The 23302-nt window shown below is 40.6% G+C and overlaps 1 protein-coding gene across 2 annotated transcripts in view; it reads left to right on the top strand.

The window, feature by feature from the left end:
- The first annotated feature begins 69 nt into the window (after positions 1-69).
- Positions 70-23302, top strand: part of LOC310687037 (uncharacterized protein) — a 131959-nt gene continuing 108726 nt past the window's right edge. The window contains exons 1-2 of one of the 2 annotated variants that reach the window (XM_083461676.1): positions 70-444; positions 1780-1821. In XM_083461676.1, the coding sequence (XP_083317802.1) occupies positions 339-444; positions 1780-1821 (148 nt within the window). In that variant the 5' untranslated portion in view covers positions 70-338. The remainder of the gene's footprint in view (positions 445-1779; positions 1822-23302) is intronic. The other variant, XM_083461677.1, reaches the window with a different exon arrangement.

Genomic DNA, 23302 nt, shown 5'->3' with positions numbered 1-23302 from the left:
GGCGGATCTTTCCCCTCCAACACCCCCCCCCATTAAAATTCTCTTAGCGCGTCACCCTCGTTTGCTCAACCGCGCGCGCTCTCTCTCTCTCAGAAAACACCGTTATTTTAAAGCGCGGGAAAAGGATTCTCTCTCTCATGGCGAGAGCAATATGCGATGGGAATTTAGTAAATAAAATTATCCGTCCAGTGCAAGGGGGCCTGCGAGCGACTCGTTTTAAGAGCAAAGAACCATCCAGGGAAACATAACGGAGAAAATGAGAAACAAAATACCTCACAATAAAAGCCGTGCGGTAACCCCGCCAGACACCCCCCCCCCCAATAAAAGAAAGCACCAACATGGCAAAAATATCGCCACCCATCAAATGGGGGAAAGAAATACTTCCCCTCTACCTCACCTGGTGCCAAAAGGATATTAAATGCTGGCGCTTGGTGGGCCTGGCAGGTGAGAAGAATCTTTGTCACTGGGGAACCTCACCTGAAAAGTGTCATTGTTATTCGGAGCAGTCAGTCCTTGTTAGAGAAAGGAGGAGATTCCCTTCAGCCTCGCCCTCATTCTGCCTCAGCAGCCCCATAAGTCACTTCAGGCCTAAGGAAAGCGCCTGAGAAAAAAACGCACACAAAAACACTCTCGAGCCTGGAACTCCATTTCGTATCCTCATAGAATTGGAATCATATTCTAGTCCAACCCCCTTCAATGCAGAAATGCGCTTTTGTCCCACATGGGCGTCAAACTTTGGCATTATCAGCATACCATGCTCTAACCAACTGAGGTACTCAATTTGAGTGGGTGGAGTTGATGGGCAGATCATCCATTGTTTGGTGTATTCTGTATTATACATGATACCCCAACGTCCTCCCAAGGTCGTTGAAATCATGGCATATGTGGCTCTCCCCTCCTTCCCAAAGGAACCTCCAACCTTGGTTCCAACAATATTCTTTGTGGATAACTTGAGGGGAGGGGAAAATGCGCACTCCGACAGTACTAAGGTAAACATTGGGATTTAGAGCTACAGATTTGCACACCATTGCAGGTCGTCTTGTGAAAAGAAAGACGGGAAAAACTTCTGCTTTGCATGTGTTCTTGCATGAATTTGCAATTCCTGCATGAACACTGTTCAGCTTTTGTTTTTTGTCTTGTCAGCCACTCGGCTTTCCGTCAGTAATAGAACATTTCCTTAAGGGAGTATTGCTAAGAGGGAAGCATAGACATGAAAGCAGAAGGCGACTTTGCAAGACCTTCCTTTAAATATCTGCTCTGAAGGATTGCACATAATGAAATTTTCATATGCTCTGAGGTTCCGCTGTCTATTGTGCAATGTGCCCAGAAGAGCACATAGCCCCACAGCTGCTGACTAAATGGAAGAAATAAAACTGATGGAAGCAGATTAGTATATTTGAATAAATAAATATGGAAACTGAGCTGCCTTTTACAGCATCACATTTAGGCTAACCCCAAAACTGGATTCGAAGTAACAAAAAATATTTTTGGAAAATAGGAAAGCAGTTACATTTTTGCTAGCTTAAATGTTTGTTCTGCCCTTTACAGCATCACATTTAGTCTAACCCCAAAACTGGATTCAAAGTAACAAACAATATTTTGGGGAAATAGGAAAGCAGTTACATTTTTGCTAGCTTAAATGTTTGTTCTTCCCTTTACAGCATCACATTTAGTCTAACCCCAAAACTGGATTTAAAGTAACAAAAAAGCTTTTTGGAAAATAGGAAAGCAGTTACATTTCTGTTAGCTTAAATGTTTGTTTGCTTGTTTTTTTAACAGTTCCTCCAGCCAGCATGAAAATCTCTGAAACTGCAGTCCCAGGTAAATGCAAACCTCGCTGGACACAGCATGCTTCCTTTTGAGTAAACACCGCAACTGTGAGCGTAAATGTATGAAATATTTGAGTAATCTGTTTTCTTCTTTGGCTATGTATCTTTTTTTTTTCTTTTTTGGGAAAACACTTCAAGGACATGATTAACACATCTATTAATAAAGACTACGTAATCATGACTGATCCCTCTTCTAGGGGCCCTCACTGCACAGGGTTGCAGTCTAAAGTGCTAGATGAGAAAGAGGTTCATAGAGGTCAGAAACTCAGTGAAGTCCAGGTCTGTGTTCTGATGATTATTTTTATCAAGCAACGAGCAAGAGCACAGGCATAATTCCCCACTACCAAAGGGCCTTGTCTGTTTTAAAGCAATTGGACGGCTGGTTGGTGGCCTATCGCTTATTTAAATCCCATTGTTTTAAGCTCCCCCTGTTTCATTTCTGACGGCTTGATTTGTATTTATAGCCAGGTACTGTACAATATATTTGCATGTATATTCACAATACATACATACCCTATAACCGCCCTATCCTTTGTATCCTGTATTTGTTTTAAACTGGTTTTAATATTGTGAACTGCCCTAGGATGTTGTGGTGAAGGGTGATGAAGAAATTGAATAAAAAAATACCATAATAATTATTAAAATTACACACAGGTGAAAAATGCCCTTTGGGATCTACTATTGGGATTGACTATGTCATGTTATCAGGAGGGGCAGTATCTCTGGTCGGGGACACAACATGGGGGGAGGAGCACAGAAAGAAGAAACGCCATGGTGCATCTGCAGCAGCACAACCAGGTACCTTCATCTGCCCCAGCTGTAACAAAACATGTCTCTCCCATATTGGTCTCTACAGCCACAGCAGGTGCTGTAACTCTCCAACAGTTTTTCACCCCCAAAGGCACACTCCTCCATTGTCTCCTGAGTCAAGCAGATGTCAACCAACCAACAATGCCATGGAGGGGGAGGCCTTTGGCCCTCTAGATGTTTTTGGCCACGCTTGCTGGGGCTGATGGAAATTGCAGTTCAGCAACAAATCTCAAAGATTCCTCACACCTGCATCTGTGCATTGGAGATGAAGAGACCTGACTCCCTTTGTGATATTTCAGCATTCTTGGGCTACAGGCAAATTTCAGAAAATGCTATATTAATTAAGTTGGTGCAGAGATTACCGTATGTTACAATCTGGAAAGTATTTTGAGGGTATTTTTAAAGGAACATTTCCTTTACTAGATAATCTATCTTTTCTGAAGGACTCTCCTCCATTGGAGGTTTTAAAAGAGAGGTTGGATGGTCACCTGTCATGGATGCTTTAGCTGAGGTTCCTGCATTGCAGGGGGTTGGACTAGGTGGCCCTTGGGGTTCCTTCCAAATCTAAGATTCTATGATTCTAAGGAAATAATATGGAGATAAGTTACAGCAGCATTTCCAACACTAATACAGTGGTACCTTGGTTTGTGAACAGCCTACGGGAGTTTACGACTATTTTGGATTATGACTAATTCAAACCTGGAAGTGCGTGTCCCGGTTTGCGACCTTTTTTTGGTTTACAACCCCTTTTTATTATGAACAATTTTTTTGGTTTACGAAAAAAATTTTGGGGATTACGACCGCTTTTTTTTTCCCTTGGAGGCCCCATTGGCGAAAGCGTGCCTTGGGTTACGACCTGTTTTGGTTTACGAACGGACCTCCGGAACAGATTATAGTCCGAAACCAAGGTACCACTGTATAACTGTGGCAGCACAGTGCAAGTTTTCACAAAGATTATGTAGTGATCATGTGGAGGTATGCTGCATGAGGCATGTGCTATTGCACACGTGTGTGCATGCAAGGCCAGTTTAATATTTGAGCATAATATAATACTTGGTGTGTCATATAATAATCGTGTACTTTTTCACAAAAGCACCAAAATCACACCAAATATGGTGATCATTTGCAGATATTGCAGGGGTGTGTGTGCATGTGCAGTTGACAAAGCATAGCATAACACAAAGTGACTCATACACAATGGTCTTCAGACAATGCTTTATACTTTGCTTCATCACATGCACAAAGATGTGCAGTACCACATGCCCTGATATCTGAAAATGGTCACTACATATTAGTCTACATTTAATGTAAATTTGGGGCTCTGCTAAAAAAGCATAAGATTGTTACAGTATATGAGTCACTGCGAGTATTATACCATGCTCAGTTGCCTGTGCATGCTCACATGCCCTAATATCTTAACACGATCACCATGTATAAGCCCACACATTGTTTAATTAGGCGCCTTCTCAAACAGTGCATGATTGTTATATAAGTCACTATGCCTCACTTGGCTATTTTTGTTTAATATACCACACAGCCTGAAAGAGACACCTAAAATGATTGTTAACTGTTTTGTAACATGTTGCTTAATCCCAATAAATGTTTGCTTTTATTTTTTTATTATTATAATGGACCAACGTGGCTGCAAACATTATATAAATAGACCAATTAACAGTAAGGCTTAGCCTTTCTGGCTTTTTCCCTTGCTAAATCATGAAAAAGTAAAGTCCTTGTCTACTTTTGAAAAACTGGGCAATTGAATGGTATCCTTTAGCTTATTTTAGTTTACTTTGTTCAGCCTCATTACATTTCTGGTTGCCTGATTTTTATTTATAGCCAGGCATGACAGTATGGTGTGTGCACTAGACATTTATTCGCATGTTTGAGTGCTGGAAATCCTACCCACAGCACTTGCTCACTGGATCGAGTGTTACTACTGTATAGTGCTTTCCCTTCAAAGAATTCTAGGCACTGTAGTTTTACCTCTCGCAGGTTTACAATGCCCTGAAGGAGCACACTCCACCTGAAGGAGCGCACAGCTTGGGAGTACTTCCGAAGGGCTGTCCTCTGTAAAGTAGGGCACATGGCATCATGGTCCCTCACTAAATAGAGGGGATCTTGAAAATCTGCCCCATCTTCTGGAATATCATCAAGGATACATAAACATCTCAATATTGAGATGAATACTGTTGCTTTTTAAAAGGCATTCAAATCTATATCCTATGAGCGAACTAAATCATCGATGCATTCAGAAACACAAATTAGAAATTCAAGAAAATAGCCATGCATAAAATATGAGTGAAAGAGCTGGAAGGACTTCAGTAATTCTGCTAAAGATGTAACTAACTGTTCTTGTTAGGAGGTCAGAGATAGCCTCTGGAGCTTTAGCTTTCATTCATGCATCCACTACAAATGGTTCAAGAGAGGTAAACAAGAGACTTTCCACATGATTGGTCTGAGCATGTAATTTGAAAGCTAGTATACTCCTCTGTACCAGGACAAGCTGATCCAATCAAATCTATCATCTTACAGTTTTAGCATATTCTTAGTGTATCTCTTTCAGAGGAAGATCATGTAGCTTCAATTTCCCTACCTGCCTCAGGCTCTCACTATCTCAAGGCAGAAAAAAGTTTTTTTGCTGATTGAAAACTGCCTTTCAACTCAGCTAAGGCAACAAGTGACAATTTTCTAAACTTTTAGGGAGCATTTTTTACACAACCCTTTACATTTTCATCTTTCCGAAAGTACTAGGATGAGATGAACATATTTTTTCTGCTTTTCATATATATATGCATATTCAGTCATATTTGTAATAGCCTTTTATCAAGTGCTTGCATTGATCTCTGGCATATGCATACCCTGCGGGATTGCTTCAGCAGGAACTGCCACTGATGGATATCTCAATTGCTCTGCACAGCTAAGATCACAAGGCACATTTCAGATGTCAAAATGATCACATTGACTATCGATGATGAAGGAACTGGAATACCATTTCAAATTTGGGTGGGTAGAAGAGTTTTCTCTGAAATGGGGAAAGATTCTCAACGAAGTGTAAAGGCCCACACTTTGATACAATCAAGATTAAATTACAAGAAAACAGTATTTTAAGACCACATTTATACCTCATAGTAATTGCTTATTTTGTGTGTGTCCAATCTCTCCTATTCAGAAGCAACCAGAGCAGCTTACAAAATAAAAATCATGCTTGAACAATAAAAACATGATTACAACAAATAAGAACAGTAAGAAAGTTACAAGTGTTTTATCTCTTTTTAGCTAGCATCAATTTGTTGGTTTTCGTCATCTTTTGAATGCTTTTAGATCCCTGTTTTTATCAAGAATTTTAATATATTGTAAACTGCTTAAAGGTTTGTTAGCATAATCAAGTAGTATACATTTTTGTTAAATAAATAAACAAACGGCAACATAAAAGCACCAACATAATCATAGCATAAAAACAAACAAAACAGCAGATCCAAAAGGATGAGGACTCATGCCAAAGACAACTCTGATACCCCACTGCTCCTTATACCCTTCCATTGGAGAGAGTGAGGTGGCTACCTGAGGCAGCTAGTTTTGGATGAAAAGGCAACAAATGTTAGTTATTTAATTTATTATTACTGGATTACTAGGGAGCAGGAGAAATAGTTGTGGGATTTTCTGCCTCAGGTACCAAAATAATTTGACCATGTTGTGCTTCTCAACATGGGATGGGGAATACCATTAGCTGCTCTGCCCAGGAAACAAAATGTATTATGCTCATTCTGGTTTTAAATTAGAATCAAAAAGCATATGTAGTGTTGTGGCTTGGTGGGCCTGCCTACCGCATATCCTTACATCAACTTTCAAAGGAATCCAAATCACAGGCTTGGAAGTTGAACAAAATGCTTAGAGAAGAAAATATAAGGAGAGGTGGTCCTTTAAGTACCTATGTCTCAAACCAGCTGGGGATATTAAAACAAGAACCGATGCCATAACCTGAAAATAAATAGATTAGTAGTGCAGATCAAATAGCAACTGGGTTCAAGATACCCTCTTCCAAAAAGCAGCAGCATCTTTTTCTGCAAAAAAAAAAGGACACAGGTGGCGCTGTGGTCTAAACCACTGAGCCTAGGGCTTGACGATCAGAAGGTTGGTGGTTTGAATCCCTGCGACGGGGTGAGCTCCTGTTGTTTGGATCCTGCTCCTGCCAACCTAGGAGTTCTAAAGCACATCAAAGTGCAAGTAGATAAATAGGTACTGCTCCGGCGGGAAGGTAAACGGCATTTCCATGCACTGCTCTGGTTCGCCAGAAGCGGCTTAGTCATGCTGGCCACATGACCTGGAAGCTGTACACCGGCTCCCTCAGCCAATAAAGTGAGATGAGCACAGCAACTCCAGAGTCGTCCGCAACTGGACCTGACGGTCAGGGGTTCCTTTACCCTTTACCTTTACTACATAATAGCAATGATAACTATGCAAGTAAAACAACCCCCTTTTTGAAGCGTTGTAAACATTTTAAGCAATTTGCATGCCTTGTGTACATCCCGTGCTGGGTAGGAGGAAGGTCTACCAGTTCATGACTGGGAAATTTCCATAGGATCACTTGCTGCCTGCAAATTGCTGAGGTGGTTAAAACATTGTTGGACTGGGGGCAAGGGAACAAAAATCCACAGAAAGCCAAAGTCTCTATTAATACCAAGCAAAACCACAAAATTGTGAGCAAGTTTTTCAGGTCTATTCACTGCATTCCCTTGTTTAAGAGAGAATATGCAATCCAGAATTCTTTATCAAGTTGTACGCTAAACAAAGCTGGAGGGTAGGATGCTAGCTTGATGTTGAAGGCATAGAGTTTGAATTTAGTTCCAATCTCAAAATGGAGTTTGAGAGGAGATAGCAAAATTAAATAGATGAGGCTCAACTACAGGGTAGGCAAACCTTTTGCAACCCCGGGCTCCTTTGGGGGAAGACGCAGGACAAAAATATTTTTTTAAAAAAAAAATTTGGCCAGTGGACCGTATTGACTATCAGCCACCCTTGAATGGGTCACATGTCAGAACTGGGCATAGGTAATGTATGCGCACATACATATGTATGCACGCTACAGATATATAGTGCACAGACGTACATATAGACCACACAGACATACACTCACCAGCACCAAGTCCACAATAACAGAGAATCATAGAGTTGGAAGGGACCACAAGGATCATCTAGACCAGCGCCCTGCAATGCAAGAACCTTTCACCCAATATGGGGCTCAAACCTATGACCCTGAGATTAAGAGTTTCATGCTCTACCTTCTGAGCTATTTTGTGATGGTCTGATGATTAGATGCAAATCTGAATGTTGTTTTTGGAAGTCTTCTTGGGTAGGCATTATTTGGCTTTAATCTGAGTTAATGACTTCAAGGATTGAGACTTGTAGATTTCATTAAGAGCTCCTGGCCTTTCCCTCTATAATATGACTATTGCCCCTTCTTTTCCAAGTTTACTGTGTTCCTCCACTGCTATTCTGTGTCACGTTTTGATCCAAACCCCCAGAACTGCATGTTATCTTAAACACACCCCATAATTTGGATAAAGAGTGTGTTGCACTGCATACGTATATTTCCTGTCTTGTTAAAGAGAGGCGGAGAGTATCCATTTTCATTCAAAATTTATTTTCATGTTGTGATTTTGATTTATGTTCCTGAAATGCTGCCTAAGAATCACAGGAAATTAGAACATATGGTAAGATGCAGAATTGTGCCTCAAAGACAACTTCATCTCTACTGAAAACTGTCTTCAGCAAATGCTGCTGGCCAAGTAAAATATATAATCATCCTCTCCATTCCATAGTACAAACTCTCTTAAGGTATATTCTCACATAACCCTGGGATATCAAATTCCACAGGATGTATCAATCTAGTGACTAGAGCTACAATTCTATATACATGGAAATAAACACAGTCCCAAGAAAACACACAGGATTGTGTCATATTTTCCATTTACCTTATTGGCCTTATAAGGGATGCGGGTGGCGTTGTGGTCTAAACCACTGAGCCTCTTTGGCTTGCCGATCAGAAGGTTGGTGGTTCGAATCTGCACAACAGAGTGAGCTCCTGTTGCTCTGTCCCAGCTCCTGCCTACCTAGTAGTTCAAAAGCACACCAGTGCACGTAGATAAATAGGTACCACTGTGGTGGGAAGGCAAACGACATTTCCGTGTGCTCTGGGTTCGTCACGGTGTTCTGTTGTGCCAGAAGCAGTTTAGTCATGCTGGCCACATGACCTGGAAAGCTGTCTGTGGACAAATGCCAGCTCCCTCAGCATGAAAGTGAGATGAGCGCCGCAACCCCATAGTCGCATTTGACTGGACTTAACCGTCCAGGGGTCCTTATTGGCCTTATGGATGGGACTTAACCGTCCAGGGGTCCTTATTGGCCTTATGGATGGGTGGCCATCAGTGCCATGGAAGGTGAGAAGCATTTTTCCTTGAAGGCTAAGACACAATTCATCTAAAAGTACCACACAGTACAGGGGCTTGCAAAAATGGAAGTTCATTGTGGCTTATGTCAGTAACATTGTAGGGGAGGAATGAAATCAAATTAAGTTCATCTCTTGATGGGGTGAAGGAGAAACAACACAATCCAGTCAGTATTTAATACAAATTAATGAGATGAAACATGCAGTAATAATGAAAAGTGCCTCTGAAAATGTCCAGTGTATTTTCCTTGCCACTTAATTTCCACAATTATCCCCTACCCATCTGGAGTTAGGGGCACAGCCTTCTCGGACAAAGGAAATGTCCCAGGGGGTGGGGAGTCACAGCTCAGTAGCACAGCACATGTTTTGCAAGCAGATGCTACAAAGTTTAATACCCATTGTCTCTAGTAAATAAACATTAATCAGGTGGAAAGACCATAACCTGCTTAAGACTTGGAGCGACATTGCTCATCAAAATACACAGTACCAACGAAGATAAACCAAAGGTCTGATTCACCCTAAGGTGAATGTCCATTCAGGCATGTGGTGCTACCAGTTGCTTTAGATTAGACTGCGCAGGCTAGAAAGATGGTGCTTCTTTTATATATCTGCTGTTAAAAAAAAAGTGTAACTATTCCTAATACCTTTCTGGCTAAAAGACTCTATTTTTAAAATCTCCATACATTTCTTAAAAGGAAAAGTAGTGTTCAGATGTCAGTCTTTTAAAACATGCAAATTATAAAGGAGAAGGTTCTTATTAAGTCTGATCTTCATTTTTCATTCAACCACTTCCACAATTCACAAACTGTTTAGCAATCCCCTTCTCTTCAGTGCAGCTATCTGATTTGGTTCTGGTCAGCTTTGAACAGTCAGTATTTTGTGGAACATACTAGAAATTTAGGCATGAAATTTTGGCTCTGGTACAACAAATCCACTTTTTAAAAATGTACTTTTTGCAGTTAAGAAAGTGATGGGATAATGCGCCAAAGTGTATGATAAATGCATTTGTCCATCACTTTCCTTACCGCAAAAATACATCATTTTGAACAGTGGGTTTCTTGCACCAGAACAGCTTAGTTGAATGCTCATCATCATAGAGCCTTTCTGCAAACAAATCAGAACAAATGCTCAGTAAAGAGCAGACACTGTATAATTGCCATGTAAGCTTTGTGCAAATAATCAGGATGAATGCTGAATAAACTGAGGAGCCCTCAGACTTAAGGGTGCATTTGCTCTGTTTTGCCATTTTATGAAAGATATTTCAATTCAAGATCTAAGTTCTGCACTGAGGCCTATGCTTTCAGTCCTTCTGAACAATATAAATATTAACAGCACAATCATACACATGTTTACTCTGAAGTAAGTTTCATTAAGTTCACTGGGGATTACTGCCTAGCCAGTGGGTTTAGGAGAGAAGCCTCAAAGTCTGTATTGAACACCTAAAACATTATAATTGTCATACTGAATCAATGCAAGATCACACCCATCCTGTTTCCAAATGGTAGTCAGGCAGATACGTAGATGCTTCAGGGAGCTCAGCTGCTTAATTGTCACCTGATACTAAGTGGTATAATGCTTGTGGACTTGGGGATTACCCATTTAACTGTCATGGTTAGTAGCTGATGCCAAATTTATGTCTTATAGGACTATGTCAAAACCTTGTTTAAAGCCATCTAATCTAGCAGCCATCATCACATTTTGATGTGTGGTATTACACATCAAATACTCCCTTTTCTATTGCCGATCTCTTTCATCAGATGAATGAGTTCTAGATGTTATGAGAAGTGGGGAGAGAGAGACCCATCTCCCATATCAAATTTGCCCTGAGGCTTTTATTGCTGCTTGTAACTCTGCACCTGAGGTTTGTTTTAATTTCCTAGACTGGTTAACTGCTTCCAACTTGCATTAATATTTGTTGAACATCGGCATTTAATATTTATTCTCAGATTGATTTTATAATGTTCATGTAATGAAATTCTCTTAAGCAGAAGCCAATAATGGAAACGGCTTTCCTATTTTTTAATATTGCATTTCTGTTGTGCTGTTATCAAATTCTGGGACAAAACATCCATAACCTTTGGAGCTTTCAGAATGCCAGTTGTATTTTAGAAATGTCTTTCAAATTGAGCTTTCTAATTTATTTGCTTTAAAATTATATCTTTCCCTCCACGCCCCCAAAAAGAAAAGCTCACACAACAGTTTCATAATGATTTTTAAAGTCAAAATCCTATTATCTGATTGGCAAGTTCTTGTAGGCAACAGTCAATGAATATTTTTAAGACATGATGTTGGTGAAAAGTATGCCTGCTCATTACAAGATTTCTTTTAGTGCTGCTACTAGTGTGGTTTTTTTCAATTTGCTGTTTAATACTTACAGTCCAGATCCAATTAAAATTACTAGAGGCCTCAGGACAATGATATTTAGTGGATCCCTGAATGTTTGACAGGAGTCTTCACTATTTATTGTGAAATTGCCTGTCTTTGGATGTTTCACCCTTGGTAGGACCCAGAGCTTAAAGACAACAAGAGATGCCAGTAAACAGGTAGGGAAGATGTGCTCAGTGCATCATGTCCATTTCATATGACACTAGACAACAAGAGATAGAAAAGGTAGCTTCAAACATTATAGTGGCCACATGGAGGCCACTGAGGAATGCCTCTATGTATGTGGTCAAAGTTCGAACTGGGTATCTGCTGTATATAAAAGCAAGGAATCAAGTGTGCAAAGAGGAAGTAGATGTATACAAAAAGTAGCATGTAGCCTCTAATTTGTGCACAGGTTTACTCAGCAGTAGATACTATTAAGTACAGCTGGATTTATTCTGAAGTAACAAAGCAAAGGCCCTATCTGGTTTGGGATACCGTTTTGAGAAAGATCACTTGATGTATCTTCAGAATTCCTGCTGCAGGTGTTCCCATCTTCAGAGGTGGATGGTGACTAGTGATAGGGCCTTCTCTTTGATGGTTCCTCAGCTGGGAAATATCATCTGCAGGGACATTCACATCCTATTAACTTTGAGGCATCAGGGTAAGGAAATTCTATTCTCCCAAGTTTTCAATGGATGGTATACTTTTTCCTTGCTTTTTACTGCTATCCTATGGGACTGCCATATCATTGCTTTAATGCTGCTTTACTACCAATCCTTTCTTACGGATCCTTGTTCAGAATTTAATTAATTAATTACCATTGTTCGCATTGCTGTCTCGGGAGACAATGGAAGAGTGCACCTTTGGGGTGAAGTCAAACTAATTACCATATCAGTTAATTTGTTGTTAGTTACCTTGAAACTGTATACTGAAAGGCAGGATATAAAACATTTCAAACAAATGAAGAATGAAATGGCTACAATTCTTATAGTGTGAGCCATGGGAGCAGAAAGAGCAAAGGGTTACCACGTGCCCTGTAACAATCTATCTTGCAATCTGTGGTACCTTAGTGAAACCACTATATCTAAAGAAACTTTATTTTGGCACTTCTTGCTTAACATTTGCACTATAATGCATGCGAAATAGTTATCACAGCACCCCTTCATCGGGTATTTTTATCTCCTCTAGTCATTAACAAATCACAGCTCCTTATTTACATACCAAGTGCATTAGAGTTGAATGAAAAGCACTAAAGTGCACTGTGTGGAACTATTGCTTTTTTAAACTTTTCGACTGAGGATGCCCTGGTTAATGGAACAGTGTAGTAAGAAATGGTGACCTGAAATGTCACACTAATGGTAAGCAGAATAAATAATGTAGACTCAAGCATTCATATCACATATCTACTCAGAGGTAAAATTCATTCAATTCAATGGGCCTAACTCCCAGATATGTGTGTATAGGATTGCCACTTTAGCATTCCGTATCATCATCATCATTACATTTGTATGCCGCCTTTCCATAGTTAAAGCCATGTTCAAGGCGGCTTACAACATGACAAGATTTACGTAATTACCAACATAACAAAAGTCATAAGCAATAAATAGAACACATCAAAAAGTACACAACCAAATGGAAAACAATTTCCACATAAACCATAAAAACTAAAACTAAGAATACAGCATTAATATCAATCACAATTTAAAATGACATAGATAAAAAAATAAAAGCAGTTTAAATAACAAAAATGGAGCCCTCTCTGCCCAGATGGAAGGAGGCAGGCAAGGTCCTTCAGGCCCTCAGCAGCAGGTGAGTCCCTTGCTGGGCAGCAGCAAACAACAAACAGTACCATAACAATAAAGTGTCTCTATCACCAATCACAAGACTTCACTGTGATCTTCACATTTATTATTATACCACTAAGATGTGCAACAAAATATTACAGTCTATCTACCCCTCTAACAGGAATGCTTTTATTCAGGGTTCAATCCACTAGAACATTATAACTTATTAAAGGCTCAAGCAAGCCAATTCACAATACTCTGTGACTTCTGGTGTCATGAGCATGCTCAGTTCTCACTGGACTGTTTTTTGGGGGGGGCGTGTCATCTCCCCTTTCTTTGTGTTTATAATGTTGTTTTTGTACTTCTGCAAACATTGGCGTCCCCCAGTGATGATGTCTTCCTCTTTTTTGTGTTCCTGATTTGCCTTCATTTCTGTCATCAGGAGAGTAATGAACTCACTATTGGAGGGGGTGATTTATTTCCTCAGATGATAACACTGAAGAAAATGTTCCTGAAGTAGCTGTTATTCTTTAAAATTATACTCATAATCTTTTGTTTACTTCTTCCCGAGTTCACCAGCTCCATTGTATCATTAGTACTTCTACAAGATACACGATAATGTATGAAATATGGCTGCCTTTGTTTTGGTTTTTGGCTGAAATGAATTCTACTTCCCAGGATCACTTTGTGGCTGTAAGCTGACAACCTCTCACAGTCTCTTCACATTAATTAAATTTTCAAATAATGAAACCCATATCAGAATGAAAAACAAAGCTATACATTATTTGGATGCAGCTCTTCCAGGGCAAAAGATATTGAGAACAAATCTGTAAATATTTAAAGCAACTAGTTGGAAATATGAAGAAATAATGAAAAATGCAATAAAGAAAACACAATTAAAAAGATTTTCCCCATTTCACTGTCAGCAAAATTCAGGAACTGAATTTCTTTAAAGACCTGAAATTTTTATCTTATGCTTAATTATATTCTCATTAGAGAGCAGATATGAAAAACACATCTATTTTCCAGTACTGGTTATTTACAGTTGATTTAACCTTTCACCTTCCATTTCTGTATCAGGAATTATTCGTTATCATAATACATTCTTTTTATAGCCTATTTCTGGTGACGAACAGCCTAAGTGACAATTCAGCAACTCTGTCTATGATCCCAGATGTGCAAAACAGGTTTTCTGTAGGAGGAAGCTATAAATTGAATTAAGTTTCTCACCTTTAGATAGATGCTCCTAAATTCAATCCTTCCACACCTATTTGATTTTCCAGTTTCTACACAGATACATCAGTCAGGGGACATTCTGTGGCCACTGAGTATGGTGATTCTTCATTGGGCTGTTTCCCTTCCCTTGAGATTCTCCTCCTCCTACTTCTCCTCATACTAATACCCCACTCTTCTACTAAGTGTACGTAGACTAGTATAGAAAATAATAGAAGAAAATAATAATATAATTAATACAAATGTAAAATGCCGGCTTCCTTGGGCTTTAAGGCGAGATGAGTGCTGCAACCCCAGAGTCGTACGCGACTGGACTTAATTGTCAGGGATCCCTTTACCTTTAAGTGCAACAAACAATTTCTAAAAGCAATAACAAAAATCTAGCAACACTTAAAGCAAAGCAAAACAGAAACCTCATAGCAGTAATAGTAAAAGTAACAGTTGTACATTAAGGCTGTCAACAAAATGAGGTGCTGCACATTAAAGTCTTTTAAAATAAGTGTCTTCAATTTTTCATGAGACACATACAAAGAGAGAACCTGATGAATTTCTGCCACAAGGCAGCCCTGTTTTTTGTGCACACTCACTGAATTTCCCAAGACGTAAGCTGGGCCCTAAAGTAATATCTTTTCCTAAGCCATTTGGGGTTTTAAAAGCTAGAATCAATACTCCGAATTGACCCCAGAAGGAAACAGGAAGCCAATGAAATTTATATAAAATCCGAATTATGTATGCTTTGACGTATAAACACGAGGCCAAAGTCTGGTAACCAATTTCTAACCAGTTGAAGCTTCCAGTCTGTCTTCAGAGGCAGACTCATGTCAAATGCATACCTGTTGCTTATGTAGGAAGCATTCTTGCAGATCTGCTGCTAGAGGGACTCCTTTCACACATGATACCCAACAGCCAATGCAAGAGATGGCAAGTGGAACAACCCACCTGTCGATCATGTTGATATAATGATACCATGTGATTGATAGGCAGGTGGTCCTGCCCAACTGTCTAATTTGGCCTGTAACACCAATCCCGATATAAGGATCAGGCCCATATAGCCAAAAAGGTTCTCCACCCAGTAAAAGCAGAATTAAGAGGGAGAGATCATAACACAACTCCCATCCATCTTGGGTTCCCTTCTCATTGAATATTTCTTTCTATTGGATATTTGAAGTCAGCTTTCTTTAAGTCCAGAATGCTTGTCCAACTACACTCAGTCTTCCCTTGCCTCTGTATCTTGAAACCCAAAAGAACATGATCACTTCCTTCCAAGGTTCCCAGTACTTCCACTTGGTTGATCAGTTCATCTCTGTTGGTGAGAACCAGGTCTAAGATAAATAATCCTCTTGTTGCTTCTTCCACCTTCTGGAAAATGAAATTGTCAGCGAGGCAACTGAGAAATTTGTTGGGACCTTACATTCTTGGCAGAGTTTGAGTTCCAATGGACTTTGAGGAAGTGGAAATCTCCTATGACTGCTATATCTCTCCTTTTAAAATGTTTGGTAATCTGCTCTAGGAAGGCATCATCCAAGTATTTAGTCTGGCTTGGGGGTCTATAGCAGACACCCACACAGTAAGGTCACTGTTGTTTCTCTCTCCTACGATTTTTACCCATATACTCTCAATCTGCCTTCCCTGCTTTATGTCATTGCTTTCTTCACAAGTGTACACATCCTTTACATATAATGCTGCTACTCCTCCCTGCTTGGTCTATTACTTTTGAACAGGTTATACCCCTCAGTTCCGACATTCCAGCCATTGAGTCTCATCCCACCAGGTTTCAGTAATGCTTATTAGTTCATATTTGCCATCCTGCTCAATACTGAGCAGGAATAAATAAAATGGCTGAAATTATAAACAGGAAAATTTAAATTATAGTCACAGTATCCCTGAAAAGTATCAACTTTGCTTTTCTTACTCACATTGTACAAGCTGGTGCTTCAGTTGTTATTTAATAAATGAATTAATAAATCACAGGTCAGAAACATCAACATAGGACACACCAGAATATAACAGTTTGGCAGTGAAATCGTATGGATTCCTCATAAAAATTGAGTGAACAAGAGTGGCAATCCCAGAGAAATGGACTAGAGTAGAAGGTACCTGGAGTAGCTTACCACTGACATTTTAAATGTACATCAGATCACGTAGACTTAGCAAAAATTCATTGGAAGTAGCTTTGTTTCTTATGATGCCTGTTTTTAAAGTAATTAGTGAAACCAAAATGAATCTCTACCAGATAATTGTATTCCTGTGGGCCTCTGGTAATTAGGACAAATGCTTCATTGCTGCATTTCTCCTTCTACCAATTAGAACATGCCAATTAATGCTGATTTGCAGTGAGTTCAGAAAAGAAAGGAAGTGTTTAGGAGGATACTAAAAGTTTAGAAATAACAAGGTCAAAAAAGAACTTTATAGCAGGCTGAAGTAAAATATTTAAGCTGGTAAATAACAGTTATCATAAATTCTCATTGAGAATTCTCTATATATGACTATTTAGAGGACTGAATATTCCTTATGTACGGTATTATATATTTAATGTTCTCCATGTGCTCTCCATACGCCTTTTGCTAAGTGGCATCGCTCCAAGCTAATTTGGGATATATGAACACTTGGAACATGGAACTGATTTAAACTGGGGAAGAGGGATAACTGGGGAGGGAAGGCTTTCAACTGATGGTGTAGTTCCTTTGTACTAATAATGCCTCAATTATTATAATTTAATTTACTAAGCAACACCATGGTGAATAGAATGCTTATGAAAGCATATGCCATAATAAGTTTGGTAGTCATTAAGGTGCCACAAAATGCTGTTGTTTTTTGTTTGGCTGTTTGTGTTAATAACATAAGAAGAGCCTTGATGAAGCAGACTGAAGGCCCATTTAGTCCATTATCCTATTCTCACATTAGCCATTCAGATGCCTTTGGGAAGCTCACAAGTAGGACATGACTGCAACAGTACTCTCCCTACTTATGTTTCCCAACAACTGTTAGTCAGAGGCATTATTTCTCTGAGCCTGGTGGTGAAACATAGTCATCATGGCTAGCAGCCACTGACAGCCTTACCCTCCGTGAATTAATTGTGTGAAAGCTAATGGGATATACAGAACTCAGTGTTCAGTTCATTGATTGCTTCTGGCTCTAGAAGTGACATTAATGTGCAAAGCCATCATAGTTTGAGATACCAGGGGTACAAGTTGAAGTGTGTTCCTAAGTAGTAGAGGGTTCTCAGATAATGCAGTAATGCTACTCTCCCAAACTAACCATTGGCTATCCTCAACAAGAATGGCCGTAAAGGCTTTCTGTTCAAGATAGAGCTTTGCCTGGGCAATAATAGTATTTACTGGCTCTGGTCCCCTCATTCAATCCCATTTTCCAGCACCCTGCTAAACAATTGCCTACAGTTCAATTCAGACAGCATTTATTTTGAGGATGTTTTATGTTTTTTATTTGCCCCAAGAGTGATGTACTAAAGTCAATGTTTTAATAGTCCCACACATACTATTGCTCTGTCACGGGGAAGGCAGAAGCTATGTACAGCCAAGGAGGCAGGAGGTCTGGCCAGCAAATTGAGGTACTAGAGAAAACTGAGATTGAAAAGGCAGCCAGACCACAGTGGCAGACTTGGGTAGTATGGCATCCTGTGTGAGGCCAAAATTTGGAGCCTCGCCATCACTCCTTGTGCTGCCTTCCTTCCCAAAGGTGGGTAAAGAGGTGCCTGGCTTTGGGAAAGATGCTTGAGGGCTCTAGTAGGGTCCTAGAGGCATGAGGACTCTAGGACCCTGTCGGAGCCTCATGCCTTCTTCCCGAAGCCCAGCACCTTTCTTACGAAACTTTGAGATGTTGCTTCCTCAGCTCAGTGTCCAGTGCATGTGCATGTGAGCCACTCACACAGGGGTAACCAAAGGAGAGCCCTCTAGATGTTGAAGCAACATATTTCAGCTACTGAATATTTTTATGTAATTGGTAAACTCCAAATCCACTGGAAGTCATTTTTAAAGTTGGGGTGGAACAGATACTTATGAAATCTTTAGGATTAACACTTAAAGAATGCTGAAAACCTTTTGGATGTGAAACTGCATCTCAAGAAGGGTGGAGGGGGAAAGTGTTTCTCATATAAAGGTCTGCTCTTTTTTAAGTTTTTTGGGACACGGGTGGCGCTGTGGGTTAAACCACAGAGCCTAGGACTTGCCAATCAGAAGGTCGGCAGTTCAAATCCCCGTGATGGGGTGAGTTCCCGTTGCTCGGTCCCAGCTCCTGCCTACCTAGCAGTTCGAAAGCATGTCAAAGTGCAAGTAGATAAATAGGTACCGCTCCGGCGGGTAGGTAAACGGCATTTCCGTGTGCTGCTCTGGTTCGCCAGAAGCGGCTTTGTCATGCTGGCCACATGACCCGGAAGCTGTCTGCGGACAAACGCCGGCTCCCTCGGCCTATAGAGTGAGATGAGTGCACAACCCCAGAGTCGGTCACGACTGGACCTAATGGTCAGGGGACCTTTACCTTTACCTTTTTTAAGTTTGGAAGAGAGACTAGCATGAAAATAACTCACACAATTTCCAGTCTGGGTAAGAAAAAATGTAAAAGGCATGTAAGCCACCCAGGGCTCAAAATACACATGACAGTGGCTGGGGTGTCCCAATTACTTATAAAATAAAATAAAGATGGGGAGGGGTAATTCTTAGGGAAATATTGTTGTGAAGGTGGGCATCCTAATTTATTCATTACCCTGGATTTACCTCCTGGTACTTTTCTTTGGAGCTTTGCTGAGAGAAAAATACTTAGAGAAAGTTAGCAGCAGGCATGGAGAGATCTCAGGTTCCCTCACCCCTGCATCCCTTTTGTGCCCTGATCCATGGGGGATTCCCATCACTGCAGATATGACCCACAGAAGGTGAGGTGGTCTGTAGTCCCAGGGTTCTAGGCAGACAGGAAGGTAAGGCAAAGCAAGATCAGCACCTTGGACAAGGACCTAAGTGTGGGTTTCAGGATTGCTGTTAGTGCTCCTGCAGCTGAAGCAGAACAATCAAGTTGTATTGGAGGTGTTCTGGAGCAACTGGCAGATCTTTATCACCTGGGCTATTTATTCATTGAGTAGAGGTGCCATCCCTGAATGATACATCTGACCAGTTAAAGGGCTGGAGCTTTCTTCTGCAGCCATTGATTTCTTCTAGGTCCTGGGTTTTAAGCTGTGGGGATATCTCATTGAGGTTCTTCTGATTCCCCAAGGAGTCTTTGCTCCAGTCATCAAAGTCCAGTGGCTGAGCTGTCTCCATGGGGTTAAAAGGAGGAGATGTGGGCTCCAGTGGCCACAGCTATTCATGGAAGAGACCAGAGAGTGGATTCATCCCCTCATCAGGGCTGTTGCCATCAGGGGATGCTGCCTCCAAGGATTTTTGGCCTGGGGCTATGTCATTTTGAACCTCACCCACACCACCATGCCATTTGCTTCCTCACAGACTCCTAGTTAAGCTCTCATCTCAGTTTATAGGCAATTGAGGGCAGATCTTGAGGGCTTGCCCACACTTCTGCTTGTCCCGTGCCTAGAAAGCATGAGTCCAAGAGGTCTTCCATTTGCCCCACCGCTTTCCAGGAAAACCCGCTTGCTACCTCTGAATCAGAGCAAGCATCAATCTGTGGAAAATCCTATTGATATTTGCTCTGATTCAGTGGTAAGGAAAAGGTTTTTCTGGGGGAGAGTGGTGAGACAAGCGGAAGTGTGGATGAGACCGGAGTTTAAAACATGCAGTTCTGCTACTTTTACACGCAGCTTGAGCCTAAGCCTTGCCTGCATAGGCAGATGAGCCTCTGCTCTGAGAAGATACATCACACCCTCCAGCTACCCCAGAATTGAACTGAGCTGATTTGTGATTGACTAACATGTTACATATATTAAATCTCTTTGTTGCTATGATGACCTCTGAATTTCTCCTTTGCTTTCTTTCTGTGGTGAGGCCCAGGTGTGAGGCTCAGGTGTTCCTGAAGCTTAGAAATGCCTTCCATTTGTTCTTTTACTCTCTGCAATATTTTTGTTGACTGTTTTCTCTTTTCAACTAATGTGTGGCCCGAGAAAGTCTAGCTCAAATCTCTAATTACCATCGTTTGCTATAACAGCTTGTGTGTCTTGTTCAAAAGAGCCGCTGACTAATTCAGGCAAACAGCTGTCTTGGCATGCAACAGGCAGCCTGGTGATTATCCTCCTACCACCCCATGACAGTCACAGCAGTGTCATCTTGTATAAAACAAGCCTAACAGAGCCAGTCCTTTCCTGTTCCCTAAAGCCTATGTAGGCTTCTTTCCTTCAAAGTTTAGAGGTTTTTGCAGTCAGACCAATGAATGCTGATGTAGCACAGAATATGGAGCCAGCCTGTAAACACTGGAGCAAAGGGAGAATGTATGAGCAGTGGGTCTTGTACCCTGCTGCCTCTGCCCAGCAAATATTAGGATTAAGCTCAAGCTATTGGGGTGGATTCTTTATTGATTAATTTCTCTTTTGATTATAGCATTGTAAAAAGCAATAAAGAAAGATGGAATCCTTGTTTTTTGTTTAGGAAAGAAAAAATGAGTTATCATAATAAATCTGTGCATAGGGCTGTTTATATATTGTTTGATTGTTTATGAATCGCTTTCTGTGCACGTTTCAAAGCAATGCGTACAAAATTCAATAAAAACAGCTGGGAGGTGGAGTTAAAAACACAAAAATATAGTCAGATAAATTTAAAAACCAGAGTAGATACCATGACAGAAACCTAGCAAGCAGCTTGAAAAGCTTGTCAGAACAGAAATGTCTTCAATTCTTTCCCGAAAGTGCAGATAGTAGGCACCTGTCAAATCTCAACAGGAATGCTGTTCCACAGAACAGAGGCAGCCACACTAAAAGCCTGGTCTGAGTTACATGTGTTGCCCTTCCCTAATATCACATTAATTTGTATTAATGATTATATGTAGCATACATAGCAGTTTAGCGGAGAATATAAGGAGGGAAAGGCAAATTTTTGCATTGTCAGGCTTACAATTCAAAGGTTAAAATAAAAAAAATTCCTTCCAGTAGCACCTTAAAGACCAACTAAGTTAGTTCTTGGTATGAGCTTTCGTGTGCATGCACACTTCTTCAGATACTTCTTCAGATAAGTGTGCATGCACACGAAAGCTCATACCAAGAACTAACTTAGTTGGTCTTTAAGGTGCTACTGGAAGGAATTTTTTTTATTTTGACTATGGCAGACCAACACGGCTACCTATCTACTACTGGAATTCAAAGGTTGTATCTGATGTTGTTAGTTCACTGGCTCAAAGGCCCTTTGTGCTAGCTGGGTCTATTTCTCATTGTTGAGCAACAGAGGAATCCAAGACAACAGGTTGCACTAGTGGAACCTTGCACTAGTGGAAATGTCATGAAACTACCTTTTATTTTTCTATTCTCTACAGATTGTACACACAGATACAAACTGTCTGCTTGTGGAAACTTTTGTGCAAGATATGCTTGCGCAAGAAAACCCACTAAAGAACAAGTTCAGTGCCAGCTCTCTCTAAATGTTGCTTACAAACCTAAATATTCATAGTGGACTATTCCCGCACCACACACACACACACACACACACCGGCAGCTCCTTGCAGCTACAATTTTCTATGATATGGCAAACAAAACATCCAAACAGGCAGCTTGGGAAAGGTAGCTAGGATTTCCCATCATCAACATTCTGGGGACCATATGTCAGTAGTCGGCTAGAGTGCTAGTGGCAAAACTGGGCAGAGCAATCAGTACAAACTAGTAGGAAAGTTTCTACACCCCCCCCCAACACACACACACACACATTTATAATCCATGCAGGCAACCAAGAGGCATCATTTGATCTCAATGTCACATTCCAGCCAGGCAAAAACACTCAAGGAGCAAATGAATTAGAGTTGGCAAAGGGTATGGGCTGGAGAGAGGCAGTGTAGCTGATGAGCAGGTGTGACCTGGAGCAAGTCAGGAACCAGACAGAAAGAACCGGGTGGCTGCATTTGGTCCCTGTACCTAAGGTTCCTTACAAAGAAAATATGTTATGTGGGAGAATAATTAATATACAAACTGCCCTCCCCCCTTCCTCTGCACATCACTTTGGGAGAGGAAGGAACAGAAGTATTATATATAAAGTCCAGGTATCTATTAGTTGTCTTGTTTCCTCTTTTATTCCGTTTGATAGACTCTAATTTTAATTTTATTTCTTCCTCTGGGCATCTATGCGTGGAACAAGTAGTTCAGAAGCTTACTGAAACCATTTTTTTTCATGATTCATTGTTTCAATTATACTATATATAAAACACATCCTAATAACCTCAAGGTTTCTAGTGAGACTTCAGTGTTCAAATGTAATGCTAACTTTTTTCCTGCTAAAGCTTTCCATAAGCACAAATTTCATTGGTTTTGAATTTTGCATTACAGCTCTGCTCTTTCATTTTCTTATGTAAAAATAGAGGTTATGAACAATAACTTGTGAACAATAAAACAATCTAATCCAAAGATATCAGGATGCCCTAAGCAGAAAGGAAATCACAGAGGGCTTTCATCAATAGGTCAAAGGAGAGCAGCTTGCCTCTTATTAGTATGATGTGTTATAATGTGGTGTTTGAGATTATATGAAAAAATTGTTTAAGGCATAATTAGTTAGAAGTCTTTGCATTTTTAACTAGTTCACACAGAGTAGCACAATCAAACTGAAATCTCATATGAAGCAGAGCGCCCCTCGCGCTGGGCAGACATCCGCAGCGTGGGGAGCCCTGCAGGAGTTCCCCGCAGGGCTCCCCTCGCTGCGGATAGCAGCCTGCCGCCCGGCGCGAAAGGCAGAAGCAGAGCACCC

The sequence above is a fragment of the Podarcis liolepis genome, assembly GCF_965112155.1.
Source record: "Podarcis liolepis genome assembly, chromosome: 10".
Taxonomy (NCBI): domain Eukaryota; kingdom Metazoa; phylum Chordata; class Lepidosauria; order Squamata; family Lacertidae; genus Podarcis; species Podarcis liolepis.
This window is presented reverse-complemented; position numbering and strand designations above follow the sequence as displayed.